Source organism: Phasianus colchicus, chromosome 3 (genome assembly GCF_987193195.1).
Source record: "Phasianus colchicus chromosome 3, bPhaCol1.hap1.1, whole genome shotgun sequence".
NCBI classification, from domain to species: Eukaryota; Metazoa; Chordata; class Aves; order Galliformes; family Phasianidae; genus Phasianus; species Phasianus colchicus.
In genome coordinates, this window is record NC_143438.1 from 89,746,601 (window position 1) to 89,759,651 (window position 13,051).

At 41.1% G+C, this 13,051-nt stretch overlaps 1 protein-coding gene across 2 annotated transcripts in view; it reads right to left on the reverse strand.

Moving 5' to 3' along the window:
• Positions 1-13,051, reverse strand: part of COL22A1 (collagen type XXII alpha 1 chain) — a 224,729-nt gene that overhangs the window by 59,109 nt on the left and 152,569 nt on the right. For both annotated transcript variants that reach the window (XM_090138032.1, XM_090138033.1), the window contains exons 25-30: positions 8,224-8,277; positions 7,794-7,847; positions 6,783-6,836; positions 4,974-5,027; positions 4,529-4,564; positions 497-559 (exon numbers count right to left, since the gene is read on the reverse strand). In XM_090138032.1, the coding sequence (XP_089994158.1) occupies positions 497-559; positions 4,529-4,564; positions 4,974-5,027; positions 6,783-6,836; positions 7,794-7,847; positions 8,224-8,277 (315 nt within the window). The remainder of the gene's footprint in view (positions 1-496; positions 560-4,528; positions 4,565-4,973; positions 5,028-6,782; positions 6,837-7,793; positions 7,848-8,223; positions 8,278-13,051) is intronic.

A 13,051-nucleotide genomic window follows, 5' to 3' on the forward strand; every position in this document is an offset into this window, starting at 1 on the left:
TTTACTGCCAGGTCCAACTACTTTCCAATGTGTAGGTGCCTTTGAAAGTCTGCAGCTGGCAGGGACCTGGGTGGAAATTAAGCCATTAGATAAAAATCCAACCATCTGAAATGTTCTCCAGCACTTAGTGACAAGAGAAATTTGGGATTTTAGTCGTTTTTATCTTTTTAATGTTCTTAAGTCATGCAGATACATTTGAAAGTGAGGCCTAAAGGATTCTGTGCCTCTTCTACTGCCTAACTAGGAGTATGACACCAGTCAAAATCTTCTGTGTTCAAGATAGACATAGTTCATTAACATCTCCACTGCAATTAGCAATTGTCACGAGGCACTGAAGTACCCTCTTGGAAAGGCTACTTGGGGGTCTTCCTAGATGTCAATCAACTGTTCATCACAACAGGATCACCAAGAGAAAATATTATCAAGGGACACTTGAGATCAAGTCCTCCTGGCACCAAATGGACAAATAAAATCAAGTTATAGCTCGAAGATTCACCTGGTCTCCTTTTTCTCCTCTTGATCCAGGTAAACCCTGAAGACCAGGAAGACCCGCTTCACCCTGAAAGTGAGAGAAAATCATGTGTGAGATACAGGAATTTTCATCAAGCATGGCTTCTATTAAAGAACTTTATTAGTTTCAAATGCGATTAAGAATAAAAGGGAAGACTGGTGGGCCAACTCTTCACTCATTCATGTCAGATTAAAAGTCTGACTCTCAGTGTAGATCAATCTAGCCAGTGTCCTTACGCTAGGAAGGATGAATCCTTGATTTAGCTGTCTAATGGCTGATACTAGATGGCGAATTGCTAAGCATTCATAATGTGTGCAGATGGTTTCTTCTTGATACCTAGTTACACCATGATATATGTAGGCTATACTGTAGGCCAGAACCTGCCCTATTTTTTCCATGTGATTGATTCTGCAAGCAGCCTGCTGAGAGAGAGAACAGGATCTTGTTTAATTATCAGATAATTTCTTTTTCTAGGGGAATCATTACTTAAAACAGCAGCTAAAACCTCTTTTTTTTTTTTCTTCTTTTCTCTTTGTATTGATGTCATAAAATTTAGGATATATTTTCTTTGCACTGTTCCATAATAGCACCAAGTAAGCAAACAGAAAAGAGCACCTAAAAAAATAAATCTAACTGTTATTTTCATCTATTAAGGATCTGGTATAGTCTAGCAATGCAAACACAATACTTTCAATCTGAACAGAAAAGATGTTACCTGATAGGCAAGTCTAGAATTTTCTCAATGCATCTCATGTTTGGATTTGTTTCTGTTTTACCCTTACTTTTCAGTTTCTGCTCTCTGGAGTAATTGTAATCTCTGTGTTATGTGGTTTGTTATAAAAATAACTAAAATTCTCAAATTTAGCTCCAGGCTGAATCAGATTGTCACCTGAAAATAGACATGGTGCACTATATATCATTACCCTGCTACCCACATCTCAAAGGATCTCAGTCATGGACAGAACCCAACTGCAATATGTGGTGTATGAATATGAACCTAGAATTGCTAATCCTGAATTTAAAAAGATTAACTCTTTATGGCAAGAGTCTAAAGATTATAATGGTGTAGATGCAATGAATGCAGAGAAATCAGGTCAGGAAAAAAGATGTTTTGCTAACTGAGAATAGCTGGGAACATCAGGACGGTGTTTAATGAAGTCTGAAAGACAGTGACATTTGGTGACAAGACAGAGTGATGCTTTTTGAGAGCCACTGCAGTATCCTGGGCGATGATGAGATTCCAGAGATTGTAAGAAAGATGAACACAGGGCATAAAGCTAAAGAGGGAAAAAAGAAGGATTTGGAGGGGCAATTACTCGGCACCTGGCATGATGGCTGCAGATGGAAGTAGCCTGTCTCCGAGGGGTAAGAGGATCTTAGCCAAGGATCTTAGCCGAGGAACTGGCAGGACTCATTGAAAGGTTTTAAACTATGTATGAAGTGGAAAGGGGACACAACGAGGGCCACTGGGGTTGAGTGGGTTGTTTGAGGGATTGTACCAAAATTGATGGGCAAAGACAATGGAGTACAAAGGGATGGATTAGGGCAGGGCGATGCTGGGGATGCTGCTGTTCTACGGGATCTTAGATCCTCTATAAATGTGGTGAGACGGAAAGCCCAGCTGAAGTGCCTTTACACCAATGCACACAGCAGCCTGGGAAATAAGCAGGATGAGTTGATGACAAGTGGTGTCCCCCAGGGCTCAGTGCTGGAACTGACACTCTTTAATGACATTGACAGTGGGGTTGAGTGCACCCTCATCAAGCTTGCTGTACCCACCAAGCTGTGGGGATACACCAGAGGGACCGGATGTCATCCAGAGGGACCTACACAGGCTTGAAAAGTGAGCCCAGGTGAACCTCATGAGGCTCAACAAATCCAAATGCAAGACGTTGTACCTGGGTCGAGGCAACCCTCACAACCAATACAAGCTGGGGGATGAAAGGATTGAGTGCAGTCCTGCTGAAAAACGTCCTGGGGGTACTGGTGGATGCAAAGCCAGACATGAGCCAGCAATGTGCCCTTGCAGCCTAGAAGGCCAACTGTGTCCTGGGCTGCTTCAAAAGAAACGTGGCCAGCAGGTTGAGAGATATGATCCTGCCCCTCTACTCTGCGCTGGTGAGACCTCTCCTGCATCCTAATGTGGTGTCCTCACTACAGGAGTGACATGGACCTGCTGGAGCATGTTCAGAGGAGGACCACAAAAATGATCCAAGTGATGGAACACCTCTCCTACGAGGAAAGGCTGAGAGAGCTGGGGCTGTTCAGCCTGAAGAGCAGGTGACTTGATAGCAGCCTTTCAGTATCTAAAGGGGAGCTACATGAAAGAAGGGGACAGACTCTTTAGCAAAGTCTGTGGTGATAGAACAAAGGGAAATGTCTTCAAGCTTAAAGAGGGTACATTTAGATTTGATATAAGGAAGAAGTCTTTTACAGTGAGGTTGGTGAGGCACTGGCACAGGTTGCCCAGAGATGTCGCTGATGCCCCATCCCTGGAGACTTTCAAGGCAAGCCTGGATTAGGCCCTGGGCAACCTGATCCAGCTGTGCATGTCCATGTTCATTGCAGGGGAGTTGACTACATGGCCTTTAAAGGTACCTTCCAACTCTAAGGATTCTATGATTCTATGAGCTCAAAGACAGGAAGGTAAGATAAAGCTGCAGATCTTAATACAATACGGATCTGTTAAAAACTCATCATGTCAAATCCACTCAATTTCTTCCCTTGACGGGATAACTAAGCAGACAAGAAGGAAGCATTTCTGTGATGTATCTTGACATTAGTAAGATGTCTGACACAAGACAACATGATGTGCTCATTAGCAAAGTACAGAAACACAATGTACAAGAAGGGTCTCTGGAGGGTGGTGTAGAACTGATTAAAAAAACAAAAACAAAAACCTACATTCATACTTCTGTTACTAGCTGCTTCCTTTCAGATTCAGAAAGAGATAAAATCCTCTAATGGTCTATACTTACTATTCAGTATTTCAATTTATAACTGAGATGACAGAAAAGAGAACACTCATGTAATGTGTGGAGAATATCACACTATAGAGAGAGAAGTGTTTTAGAAAGTGGGATTAAAATTCTAAAAAGCCCTATTGAATATGGAAAAAATATGCGCAGTTCCTAAAATTGTTTGGGCAAGGAGAAACTAGCAAAACTTATAAAAGTCTTCTGTGTGAAACTTCTCTTTCTTCCTGTGCTCCTACTCCAGCTGGTGGCATAGATAGTGTGTGTTCAGTTTCATTACAAACAACAACATGGGAGCATGGAACCATTTTCTTCCTTCATCTTTACAGAAGTCTGGATTTAGAATGGTAGAAGTGAGAGATGACTGAGGCACTGAAACTATTTTGTTGCTGACTTATACTCTGTAACCCAGTATCCAAAAACGTATGCCGAAGATATAAGACTATCTTATATAGATATCTCTTTCTACAGATTTTATTACTGAGTTGAAAAGTTGATGTACAGATGACAACATTAAAATAGCTGGTTATTGCTCCACACTGGACTCCAGACAGTTGTGTGTTTAGGAAATCCCAGGATGTTTCCCTGCTTCCTTGCTGTTATTTGCTGAAACTTAAATCTTAATACATAATGATTAAGATAACTGTGTAGTTTCTGACAGTCACGTAGGGTTATTTCCTAGCATGCATTTATGATCCAGAAATGACTGCATCGCCCTCTGCATTACATAAAAAAGTTCATCATCATCCAGAACCATCACCAGCACACTGGTTTAACGTGAAGTGAAGGAAAAACTATCACTTTTATGCCACTCTGCCTTCCTTTTCTTCCTTATCTATCAGAAACAAGATGACTGAATTTTCTGAGATACAGGCAAAATATATGCATATTTGACCTGGAACTTTACTTTCTGCAATCATGAGCTTTATTTGCACTTTCTTTGGCAAGGGAAGTTATTGGCAAATGGCTTTGTTACTGCATGTGATCACTTTGCGCATTGCTCTGATGCAGGTTTGTTGCTAGCACCATTTTTTCTGCTCACCTGTTCACCAGGTTGGCCACGGCTTCCTGGTTCACCCTAGAAAAGTAAAAGCACAAAGTTAGCATTGCAAGGACCCAACTTTTTTGCAAGAATGCTTTCTCTTTAGTAAATTGTTCCTCCTACTGTCCTAGCTCATGTTATTCTACCCACTTTCTATAAGGCACTGAAATTATCTTCCTTGATGGCTTGGAAGCCCTGGCTACAGAGACCCAATGCAAGGTCCAGGTCACATCTTCCTATATACATAGACTAGAGAAAGGAACATCAAACAGGGTTTTGTATCTTGGAATGCAATGAACAGTGAAGGCACTGAGCCACATCTGTTCACCGTTTTATATTTCCAGCCTTAGAGGATCCTTACATCCTGACTTCAGTAAAAGGCCTTCTAAAATCACACCCTGAATGACTCAGTTGTTGCAGCAAACTTAGAAACAAAATACCTTACCTTAGGGCCAGCTTTTCCAGGAAAGCCTTCCTCACCCTTTTCTCCTTTTTCTCCCTGCAGGGAACATGAGAAATTAATACACATCTTGCAGTGAAACAATGATGAGGAATATTTTGACTCAGATCCCCAGCATCAGACTGAGGGTCACATGAGAGTATCTTTCCTAGGAAAGTTTTTACCATTTCAGTAGTATTTGCAGACACATCTCCAACAATCATCACCCTACTAGAATGTCTCTAGAATAAGACAAAGTTAACCACTGTTACTTTATAGATATCCGTAGCAAATTACCTGAAAAACAAAATATCCATTCCGTTTCTTCAAAATGTATGTGGTGAAAAGGTTTACATTTCCCATTAAGAATAGAAATAGGTAGCTATGGAATTGGAGCTTTGTCCACTGGGGCTCTTTGAATCTGATCTGTCACTGTGGGTGGTGTCAGGACAGAGAGCAGAAACTGGTGGATTAAGACCAGAAATACGCCGTGTATCTCAGAAATGCAGTCAATACTTCACAGAGATCACAGAGTAATTTGTTATATGCTCCAAATTCCTCACTTCTATTCATCAGTACACTCAGGCTGAGGAATGCTGGACTTGGGCTTCAAGTACAAATATGGTGGGTTCCTGGAAAAATTAGGGGTAATGATAACCAAGCACCAGAGCTGAGAAGACCATTGCTGATGCAGTGCTGCTGCCTTGGACTCGAGGCAGGTTATAGTTAAGTACATATTCCAATCTAGTGCAATCATTTGAGCTGTTGGAGGGGGTCCAGAGGAGGGCCCACAAAGATGATCAGAGGGCTGGAGCACCTCTCCTACAAAGAAAGGTTGAGGCAGGTGGGCTTGTTCAGCCTGAAGAAGGTAAGGCTCAGGCAGCACCACGCTGCAGCCTTCTTGTACTTAAAGGAAATTATAATCGGGTTAGATTAGATGTTAGGGGGGAAATTTTAACACACATGATGACACACTGGCACAGACTGCCCAACAAAGCTGCAGTTGCCCCATCCCTTAATGTGTTCAAGGCCAAATTGGATGGGGCCCTGGACATCCTCATCTGATGAGCGGCAGCTCTACCCACAGCCAGGGGTTGGAACTAGATGAGCTTCAAGGTTCCTTCCAACCCAACCCATTCTGTGATTCTATGATTTCCTAGATTGACTCTTATAGACAAAATACAGTTCATTCCTTTGTCACTTATTTGCGTGACTGTAGGAACTCAACAAGAGTTTCTCCTGCTCAAAATCTCCATTTTCCAACTGCAGAGGAAACAGAACAGCAGAGGAAACTGGCCTTCCTGAATCTGTCATTCATATGAACTTACAAACAGGGCACTAGAGGTAGGAAGGAACAAAGAGCCACCTCTCTTCTACATGGCCCCACAGAAGACCTAGGGGGATGGTATATTTTCTTTCCAGCTCTACAAAGAGGAAAAACAAATGTACTGGGGGCCCAATACACTCCACTGTTCTTTGTGCCTTGGACATGTGCCCTGACTTGCCAGCCTCCTTGGCTTCCCAGTGTGACTGTAGAAGCTTCTCTGTCTGCTATACTCAGTTGTGTCTGATGAATAAAATGCAGTAGCTGAAGAGCGGAAGAGGTCTCTGCTGTATTTTAATCCAGCTCAGTCTTCACAGGGACTCAGTACAGAACAATCACATCAGCTGGCTTGACCCTGGAGCTCAGGGCTGGAAACAGGTGATGTATATCTGACCCTGGAGATCTGCTCCCCTTTCAGCTTACACTTTCTAGCTCACCCAGAAAAGCTGCCCAAGCAAGCTGGTTGTGCTGGTGTATGTGGTGACACTTACCTTTTGACCTGGGAGCCCAGGAAGACCATTTAATCCATCTTTGCCAGGTGAGCCCTAAACAAGAGAAAATTATCAGCTCTAAGAGCCTGCTCCTTAAATTCCTAACAGCAAGATCAGAAAAAGCATGCTGAGTTCATCCTTCTTGGCACTATCTTAAGTTTAAGATTTGTTAAAACACCTCATGCATCTTCTGCTTTTTTCACTACTGTAACTCAAATTACCCAAAATTTCTGGCAATGCACAAATCTGCTTGGCTGTATTCAGTATGGCAGTTTTAGTGACTGACCACATGATGTCAGTGTTGTTACAGACAAACAACAAAGTAGAAGTTTTATGGAGCGTGGAGTCTTTAGAAATAGCATTCTCTGTAAATCTCTATTACCTGTAGCTGTAACTTTTTAAAAACATCTTTCACTTTTTGAATATCAGTAATTTCTTATATATATACATATATATATACAGGTTGGCATTACACAGCATAGAGAGATGGAAGTATTCAGCAAAATAAGAATTAAAATGACTTCTTGCAATACATTTAAATGGTGAGAAAAACTTTTGTCCTCTTTTCAGGCATCAGTTAGTCTTTAAACACTGCAGGCATAAAGTGGCACTTCTCAATACTGCGTATTTCATAATGCACCTTTCTTAACTTAAGAGTCAATAGAAATTGCAATGCTCTGCTATATTTACAATTTTAAGTATTATAATTGTAATTTTAAGGCCTGATTTAAGAAACTCCAGTTTGGAAGAGTCATATTTTACCAAATGCAAACTAAGTTTTGAAAGGTACTGTATAAATCATCATAGTCCCAGTGTGCAGGAATAGTACAGCTACCTCTGGTATGCCAAAGGGCATCAGTCTAATGCCTGTATTAAAGGAAACAGTGTTGGAGCCAGTACTAAAACTACATGTGCAGACAAGCTGCAGGAAAAGAAGTAAAGAGTTTAGAAGTAAAACATGTAAGGTCACAGAGAGAAGGGAGGCACTGCAAGCTGTCCCTCAAAACTTACAGCTGGTCCTGGTGGTCCACTTTTACCAGCAACACCAATTTCTCCTGGCAGTCCCTGAAAAAAGAATCCAGCAGACACAAAAAGCATCAGTATTTCTGCCCTTTACAGGCTGCTTTCAATTCAAATACAATTTTCCCTCCCAAAGTAGTCAGGTCTCTGCCATGGAGCATCCTGCAGATATTGACTCATTTGCTGGTAGTGCTAACATGGCTCCAATATTCAGTGCAGTTGTCCTGCAGGGCCAGATGGGGCTTTTCATGGTGAAAATACAACAGAAAGCATACATTGCCAGAGGCACTGACTCAGTTCCCACTGAAATTCAAAGTCTAAATCTAACATTCTCCTGAAGTGTTTATTTATTTATTTATTTATTTATTTTTCTCTCTTTGATGTAAACTAAACAACAGCGAAACCAAGCCTATTTCCTTACTGGTGCTCCAGGTGATCCAGGGGGTCCAGCAATGCCTGGGGGCCCTGGAGGTCCCTGTAAGAGAAGCAAAAAACAGCTCATTAATAACCATGATAGTGGTAGAAAGCCTCAGGCCCTTCCTGTATGCATCTGGGGCTCTGTTCCAAACAGCGTCAGCACTGAGCTTCATTTCATTAACTTCTCTCCTCCTAAACCTGCAAGATGCCAAACTGAGCTCCTAGGGAACTGTGCTCAAGAGCAGAACAGATCTCCTGCTTAAACCAGTAGTTACAGGTGAGCTCCATCCTGGGCTACACTACAAGAGATGGAAGCCATGCAAGACAGAGCATCCAGCCTACTTTAATCTTAATTAATGGTACAGAGGATATAGTAGATCAGGTATTTTAAAAGACATACCCCACCATTTTAGTGCTCTGTCTTAACCCTGTCAGGAGTGAAATGTCCTCACAAGCTCATACTTCAGTATATACATTCAGCTTCAAATACTCTACAAGTCTTACTCATGTCCTTGCAACAACTATTTCTCTTGGGAAAATATCATCTGAATAGATATCCAGTTTTCAGAGGGATTTATTTCTATGCATTGGTAAATTGTTAAAAGCGACTTCCTGGCTGAGGAGATTTTTTTCCATACTTGATACATCACTGCTTGAGATATAGAGGTGTTTGTTACCTTCAGCTTTGCTGAAGACAAGAAAGATTTTCTCCTTTACTTAAAATGAATCATTTGTTCATGTGTTTTTTTTTTCGAGTCAGGACCTAAGCATACAGCATAAGGATGAAAGAGAAATGGATACACAACTGAATTGAAACTTTAACCTCATCTGTCTCCTTCAGGCTTTCTAATACCATGATCTAAGTCATTTTCAGTTTCCAGAATAGAAGGAGTTCTGATGTTTGCACTCCAAAAGCACAGAAACAAAAAAACAAAAAGAACAGCAAATCCAAAACCAGCCAAAGAAAAAAATATCAGGAGGACATTTTTCACTCAGAAGCTGGTGAGGCCCTGGCACAGGCTGCCCAGAGAAGCTGTGGATGCCCCATCCCTGGAGATGTTCAAGGCCAGGTTGGATGGGGTCCTGGGCAGCCTGAGCAGGTGGTAGGCAACTCTGTCCAAGGCAAGTGAGTTGGAACTAGATGATTTTTCAGATCCCTTTCAACCTAAGCCATTCTGTGATTCTATTATATACACCAACCTATGCAAAAAAATTAAAAGTGAGCAATCAGTACAAGATAGAAAATGGTCAGTCAGCTTCTTCCTTGCTAGAGCTGTGTTACAATCCAATAACAAAAATCACATCTTTCTGTGATTGTGAGTTATGGACCAATATTAACATTTAAGGAAAAAAATGCAGCTGAAGAAGAGAATAAAGTGGCGTAAACAAGAATGAACAAGAAAATTTTGGTGTCAAAGTTTGATGGAGGAGAAAGTGGATGAGCTGTCATTTTAGAATATGCTTGTAAAAATCAGCCAGAACAAATAGTACCATCTCACCAATAGATGGTGCAAAGCAACTAAAAAAATGAACTAGCAGATGCACTTGGCTTATATATCACCCATAATCCACTTCCATTGCAACCGAGTCCAGAACAGACATGGAATCATTCCACAATAACATTAGTATTTGTAGAGCATCTCAAGTGCAAGCACAGCTCAAACATCTGCAGGAAGATATGCCTTGGGATCTACTGACACTGCTGACACAACACCTGAGGAGCCTAGTTTCTGGTTTAGAGGATGAGATTTCAGATGCCATTCCAGTCCTGTCAGAGGCAACTGGATGACCCCATCCATCATTTAGAAGATGCTTCACCATTCCAAACAAGAATCACCATCCAGTACAAGAAAAAATGTCTCACTGCACATACAGTCAGAGGGCAGCTGGATGGAGTGGCCTCAGATGTTAGGGGCCTGCTTGGCTTCACTCTAACCCTCCAAGGGTGGTAGGTATACAGTTGGCATGAGAACCAAGAAAGAGTTGCAATGAAGAGTGGATGCAGCACTGGGAAAGAATTCAAAGATAGCTTTAGATAAACAACAAGAAACTGATTCAGCAGCAAAGTAGATTATATGTAAGTAAAGAAAAGATGAAGTGCAAAATAGTTAATAGTAATTCTTTTGACTTCTTTGTGAGCTTCATGAATTCATAGCTCTTTCTCACGCCTGCAACAATGGAATCTAATAAGAAATTAACCAGTAAAGAAGACAGCCCTCCTTTTTGCCATGCTTGTCCAGAGCAAGACTTGTATACAAAACCCTCTTGTGCTCCTTCTCCTGACTTCTGAGTATACTTCAGAGCAAGAACTACTCTCCCAAGTTATTTGAGAGGTTCAAACTGGCAGTATTTATTTGTTAAAAAAAAAAAAAACCAGCAAAAAAACAACAACACAACCAAACAGCAATAGGACACTGTAATGTTTAACCCCCAAATCTCACACCATCTGTATTCTTCCTTTTTGACACTGAATCCAGATAAAAGCACCTGATTCTGTTAATCACATTTCTCATTGATCATTTGATGAATTATACAGATCCAGTCCTCAGTGTTGTCCCTCTAAAACTCCAACTCAGAAGAAAAGAAGTCATAGAGGGCTTTGTTTGTGGCTTTTTAGAGCTCTGATGTGTGCATCCTACACACTGGAACAAAACCTGGTACATAAAACCTTTGATGTCTAAAACAGGACTGCACAAACTCAGTTTGGAAAACAAATGACAAAACATGGATCTTTTATCAACATGTTTAAGTGAAGCTATTTTCAAACAAATATTTCAAGCTTCTTTAAAATCCAGATATCCATGGGAAAGTGTGTAGAGGTATGTGTTCAGGGAGGAACACCTAACAGACATTCAGGATTATATTTCATCCAGTTCCATTCCTAAGAGAAAGCAACACAGTTCTCAGGAAAGAAATCTGACACAGTACAGAAGGAGCAGCTGTGTCTGTCCTCTAGGAACCACAGAAAGATGCTCTCTTCTTCCAGCATGTACCCTGCTGAAAGACAGGCTGGGAAAGGCAGGACTGTTAGGATGTGGGTTCTGTACTCCCAAAGGAAGTTCTGCAAATGAACAAAAACCTTTTCATGTGAATACATCAGTAGATTGTGTGGCTCGAATCTATTTTCCATAAGAAAGGGGATGGCTATGTTTTAAAAGGTGAACGAATGTCATTACAGGATGGAAACAGGAGTCTGATGGCTTTTCCAGATATCTGTCTCTGGAGGAAAAGCTTGTAGAGACGTATTTTCTGTACACTATTTCATGCCAGTGCCTGGATCCTCTTGCATTGTGAAAAAGGCTTAGATAAGCCTTAAATCCATGAAAAAAAAAAAAACAGACTGTGGTGTGGGCTTTATAGGCTGTATGCCAGTTTTATGAATGAGAAAAACCTCCAGGACATCTAGAAGCATCTCGTCTCCTGCCACAGCTGCTAGCCTTGAGGAGCAGTCCACGTGTCTCACTATGTCCCCTGCTACCTCAACTCTCCATTTTTCCTCTACTACACCTAAGTAGTCTCTGTGATCAGGTCCTCAAATCTGCTTTTCAGTTATCACTCCTGGCACTACCTATGTCTACCAGCACAGCTCCTGTGAGTTATCTTCAGAAGTACTGCAGCAGAGCACCATACTGCTCTCCTTCCTTACAAACCAAGACAAAAATGAGAGGATATAGGAAACCAGTGTTGCTGATAATGCTGAAAACCAATAAGCCTGAGGAGCCAACAGATCTGCTTATGATGCATGTTATATAGAAAACTTCAGTGCTAGTGTCATAATTTATAAATGAATGAGGTCTTCAGTTGTTTCACCAGATGGCATGATATGTGGAATATTAGCATTACTTTAAAAAATAAAGTGCATTGAAGAGAAATTCTGTGAACTGTCTTTCCAGCACTGTAAGAGTGCTGAATAAAGTTGGCTCTGTACACAGCAGTCTCTGTAGGAGAATTCCTTCTTACAGCACAAGACAGAATTTGTTTAATTGCACCATTTAGTGTAAGATATGGACATCATGTCTTTTGTCTACAGATTAAGATTTATTGCCCTATTTGTTTACTTTCAGCTCTTTTACTGTGACAGGGTGGCAAATGAGAAAACAATAACAAAAACTCCCTTATGGTCTTTTGTTTCAGAACTATTAGTGGCCTGCACCAGCAAAGTCTTTTTTCTCTCTTTATTTTGTAAAAGGCACATATCTTATTAAAGATAGCTCTGAGTAGTATCTTCTACAATTTCAAGCAGCACTGACAAAGTCTGAATTCAATCTAAGCTTTGCAGCTGGGGCCAGCATTTTTTTCTTATGTTTCACAGTATTAACTTGCATTATAAAAAGAGACATTCAGAACACCATGCATTTCAAAGGATATAATTTATTTCCTCTGATTTACTTAAGACATTCACGCCCCTACAGATGAGCCTATACTAATTAATTCACTACCAGCCACAACCAAAAAATCGTAGAATCATAGAATCACAGAATGGCCTGGGTTGAAAAGGACCACAATCATCATCTGGTTTCAACCCCCCTGCTATGTGCAGGGTCACCAACCACCAGACCAGGCTGCCCAGAGCCACATCCAGCCTGGCCTTGAGTGCCTCCAGGGATGGGCATCCACAGCCTCCTTGGGCAACCTGTTCCAGTGTCTCACCACCCTCCACATGAAAAAAACTTGTGCTGGTTTCCTTCACAGGTCTTAGTTCTATCATCAGGTTATCTACCGTAAAGCAAACCTCAGTAATAGCCCAGACATGTTACAATTGTGAGGTATAGCATTTTTACTTAAATTTCCAATAGTTTTAAGTCATTTTGTTTTCCCACTAGTGGACAGCA